Here is a 3,673-nt window from a genome sequence, read left to right as displayed (position 1 = left end):
GACGATTGCCGCAATTACAATATTACAATATCCCTACGCAATGACTAGGTAAGGGGAATACCTCAAATTTTTAAATGAATTCGTATATTTATGTATATAGTAACCAATTAGATCTTGACAGTGATGTCATTTGAAATGGTGAGTTTCTATATTCGCTAAGTTCGCAAGCCAAAAACACTATCAGTAAACTATTCCATGTGTTCCTACAGGAAAAGCAAATTCGGTCAAAGTTAAGGTTTTATATATTATACCACTTGTGGTACAAGGTATATTAATATAGTGCGGACGTATGTAACAAACGAAAGGGGTTCTGAAGTCCCTCTGTATGTCATATGCTTATCCATGCAAATTTGCATTCAAGTTACAAGTTGCAATTTTCGAAATATTGTGCGAAATTTGGTACTCCGAGTTGGAAACTGGTTTGCAATAGGTGTGATGTTATTATCAATTGCTTCAAAGGAGCAACCAAAGTGACGGTAGAGGGTAAGATTCATATAATCGCGACAATAGTAAGTTTTAGTATATAATATTGTCACTTTCAGCAGAGGACAAATACAATGAATGGGGAGCTCAATTAGTGTCAGTTGTCTATAAATCAGATAAAACCAAGTTTAAGGATAGTTCAGAAGAGAAAACGGGTTGTATTTTTTGTTCAAGTGATTTTTCGCATTTAGTGGAAAAGCATCGTGCCGTTCCATCGAGGCCAGTAAATATATGTGATAATAGTGGTGGAACCGGCATTGGACGCGGAGGTCGTGGTGGCGGTCGCGGTAACAAAGGACGTAGCAGTGGAAGAGGAAGTCGCGGCGGAACACGGCCACCCAAAGATAAAATGGCTGAATTGGCAGCTTATTTTGTTTAAAGTATTTGGAAGAAGCATCTACGAAAGTATGCAAATGCAAGTATCTTATCACCTTTCCATATCGAATGGAATAGACGGACTCTTTGGAATACTTAACAAAATAAAAATTGTATTAAAAAAAAAAGTCGTTTAATTTAAGATCAAAACAAACAAATACTAAAGGGATAACATGCCTTGCAAGCAATACCTGACCTTATTTTGGGAACATGGCAATTTTTTTAACAAGAGAAGTTTTGTAAAATTGATATTTCATTGCAAAGTGCATCGGACGGTTGATAAGACTGTCCCGGAAGGTTAAGCAAATAAAGTGCGACTTAATGACGACGGGAATTTATAGAAAGAAGTATCCAAGTACCCAAGAGGGTTTAAGTTTCCCAATTTGATAAATATGAAAATCCTCCGTAATGAAGAGCGTTTTAACCTTGATGAAATTTATCTCCGACAAATTAATTGGCTTGTTCCTCGATCACGACAAAAGTTTTATATCTATTGTTTTCCTTTCTTTCGCCAGGTCAACCGACCGACGCATGTTAAAAAAACACACACACAGTTAGAAAAAAAAAAAAAACATTTATTTTTCCACATGACAGCCATAAAATTTTAATGCTTTTAGTTTAATGTTTTGACATTTCTTTGTCAATTTCGAAATAAAACACTCATCAAAATTCTTCACCATCCAAAATTCTAGGAAAATTTATTCAAGCCATGACTCCTCTAAGAATGAATTTTAATGCGTACAATTGCTCACATTTGCTATGCCGCTACATATCTTGCACTTTCAGCTACATTTCACAAACACAGAATGTGTGTAAAAGATAAAGTCGAATTCTTTAAAATACCACACTCCCGCATGTCTACATGTTCTACATGAACTTAGACTCTGCTAACGGTGCATAGCACCTGAACTAGTGGAAATGGAGTGATAGCTTTCCAAGTTTGTTTACTTCACTGTTTACTATAGAACGCGCCTTTACAGCGTATTCGATTGATTGAATTTGGGCGGAATGGACATTTTGTTCACTGAACACGGATTTTTTCCTGAATTTTTATATGATTGTTGCAATTATTTATACAGTAGCCATAAAACAAATGTATGTGCGAATATTAAATTTTTATCTTAATTTTCACTATGGCGAACGTTTGAATAACCGAGAAATAGACTATCGACTAAGCACGGTTAAGTTATTTCATTAAGAACGTTTATTATTTATGGGTTGCGAATTGCGGATTTTCTTTGATGGATGGAAAGGGGAAATAATATCCAACTTAGCAAATCTCTTGCTACGTATCATACATAGATTCTCGATCTTACTTATACACGATCTTTTAGTAGCTGGCGGAGAGCAAAAGTTTGCGTAACTTACGGGAAAGCAAACCTAAGTCGATTTCGGTATCCACGGCGAAAAGCAACTACTACTTTATAAAGTAAATATAGCAATTTCGCATATCTTATAATAAACAAATCTATAAATAAGTAGACCTGTGTCCATTTTTCGTCTTCTGCAACGCGTGAACGGCTGAACTAGAACATGTATTCTAACTTGGAAGATATTTGTTATTTTATTAATATGTCAATTGTTTGGCAGAACAACGGGGATTTCATTGAAAGAAAAAATAATTCATTGAAACTGAACAGTGCTAAACACTTTATAGTATTCTTTAGAAGTGGGAGAAACAATGACGCATAGCTTAACTTCCGTGCAGTCCACTGTACCGAAATCGTAGTCCCCCCAACGCTGAAAAATTTCGCGAGCGTCAAAAGAATTTATAGTTGACCGTATGCGGCGACCACTGTGACCAGCATCCATAAGGGCGACATGCAATGTCTCATGATTCGATGAAAAGGCCTTCCGTCCGAGTCCGCTGTCATTGAAGCGTTTTGTACAATGGTTAGCAAATTTGATGAGATCAGGGCAATCAATACCAGCCCGCAAAGTACGCACGGCGCTTGGGTTATCGCCTTTGAATGTCAAACCTTTGGCATGAATTTTAAAGGGCGTTTTCATATCATGCACGTATTCACCGCAGCTCTGCAATAAATTTATGGCTTTTTGTTCTTCAATTCCATCTGCCAGTAGGCATATACCAAACGTAATATGCAAATGAGTATCACTGCGAAATAGATCCTCACCGATGCCAGGAATTTGAGCGGCTAAGATTTGTTTTTTGAATGTGACGAATTTTTCACGAATTTCACCACACAAAACTACGCCATAAAAATGTTTCGATACTAGCTTTTGCCTTGCGTTATGTATTTTGAAATCGATTTGCCTTTTAACTTCATTCACGGTATCGCTTGTTTTCCCTTTAATTTTAATGTAAGGTTCTTGATTAAAAACACCGCGAGGTGGTACATGAATTTCAGAAGACGACTCCGTTTGGAGATCTTTAAAATCAGTAATGACTTTGAAAAATGCTGGTGCAACATGCATTTTTAATTGAATTAATCCATTACTCAATTTTTCAATGGAATTTTCCATATTATGGTTTGCGCGACGCTCATCCTTGCTTTTATTTTTATTTATCGATGTATTCATATTGGCTACTTCTTAATAACTGATAAGACGATTGCCGCAATTACAATATTACAATATCCCTACGCAATGACTAGGTAAGGGGAATACCTCAAATTTTTAAATGAATTCGTATATTTATGTATATAGTAACCAATTAGATCTTGACAGTGATGTCATTTGAAATGGTGAGTTTCTATATTCGCTAAGTTCGCAAGCCAAAAACACTATCAGTAAACTATTCCATGTGTTCCTACAGGAAAAGCAAATTCGGTCAAAGTTAAGGTTTTATATATTA

The 3,673-nt window shown here is 36.0% G+C and overlaps 2 protein-coding genes across 3 annotated transcripts; one reads left to right on the top strand and one right to left on the bottom strand.

The window, feature by feature from the left end:
• Positions 1–273: 273 nt before the first annotated feature.
• Positions 274–1,043, top strand: LOC119644252 (DNA topoisomerase 3-beta-like). 2 transcript variants are annotated; one of them, XM_038043785.1, is made up of 2 exons: positions 274–483; positions 543–1,043. In XM_038043785.1, the coding sequence occupies exons 1-2, from the start codon at positions 333–335 to the stop codon at positions 860–862; spliced, it is 471 nt and encodes a 156-aa protein (XP_037899713.1). In that variant the 5' UTR covers positions 274–332; the 3' UTR covers positions 863–1,043. The 2 variants fall into 2 exon arrangements, with proteins under 2 accessions (XP_037899713.1, XP_037899714.1); XM_038043786.1 differs by having other exon boundaries at positions 285–483; positions 546–1,043.
• Positions 1,044–2,481: 1,438 nt separating this feature from the next.
• Positions 2,482–3,399, bottom strand: LOC119644251. Its single transcript, XM_038043784.1, has one exon. It carries the CDS (start codon positions 3,397–3,399, stop codon positions 2,482–2,484), a length of 918 nt encoding a protein of 305 aa, XP_037899712.1.
• Between the last annotated feature and the right edge of the window lie 274 nt (positions 3,400–3,673).

This window comes from Glossina fuscipes, unplaced genomic scaffold, assembly GCF_014805625.2.
Source record: "Glossina fuscipes isolate IAEA_lab_2018 unplaced genomic scaffold, Yale_Gfus_2 102671, whole genome shotgun sequence".
NCBI lineage: Eukaryota > Metazoa > Arthropoda > Insecta > Diptera > Glossinidae > Glossina > Glossina fuscipes.
Note: the sequence above shows the minus strand (reverse complement) of the source record. Positions and strands in the feature narration are given on the sequence as shown.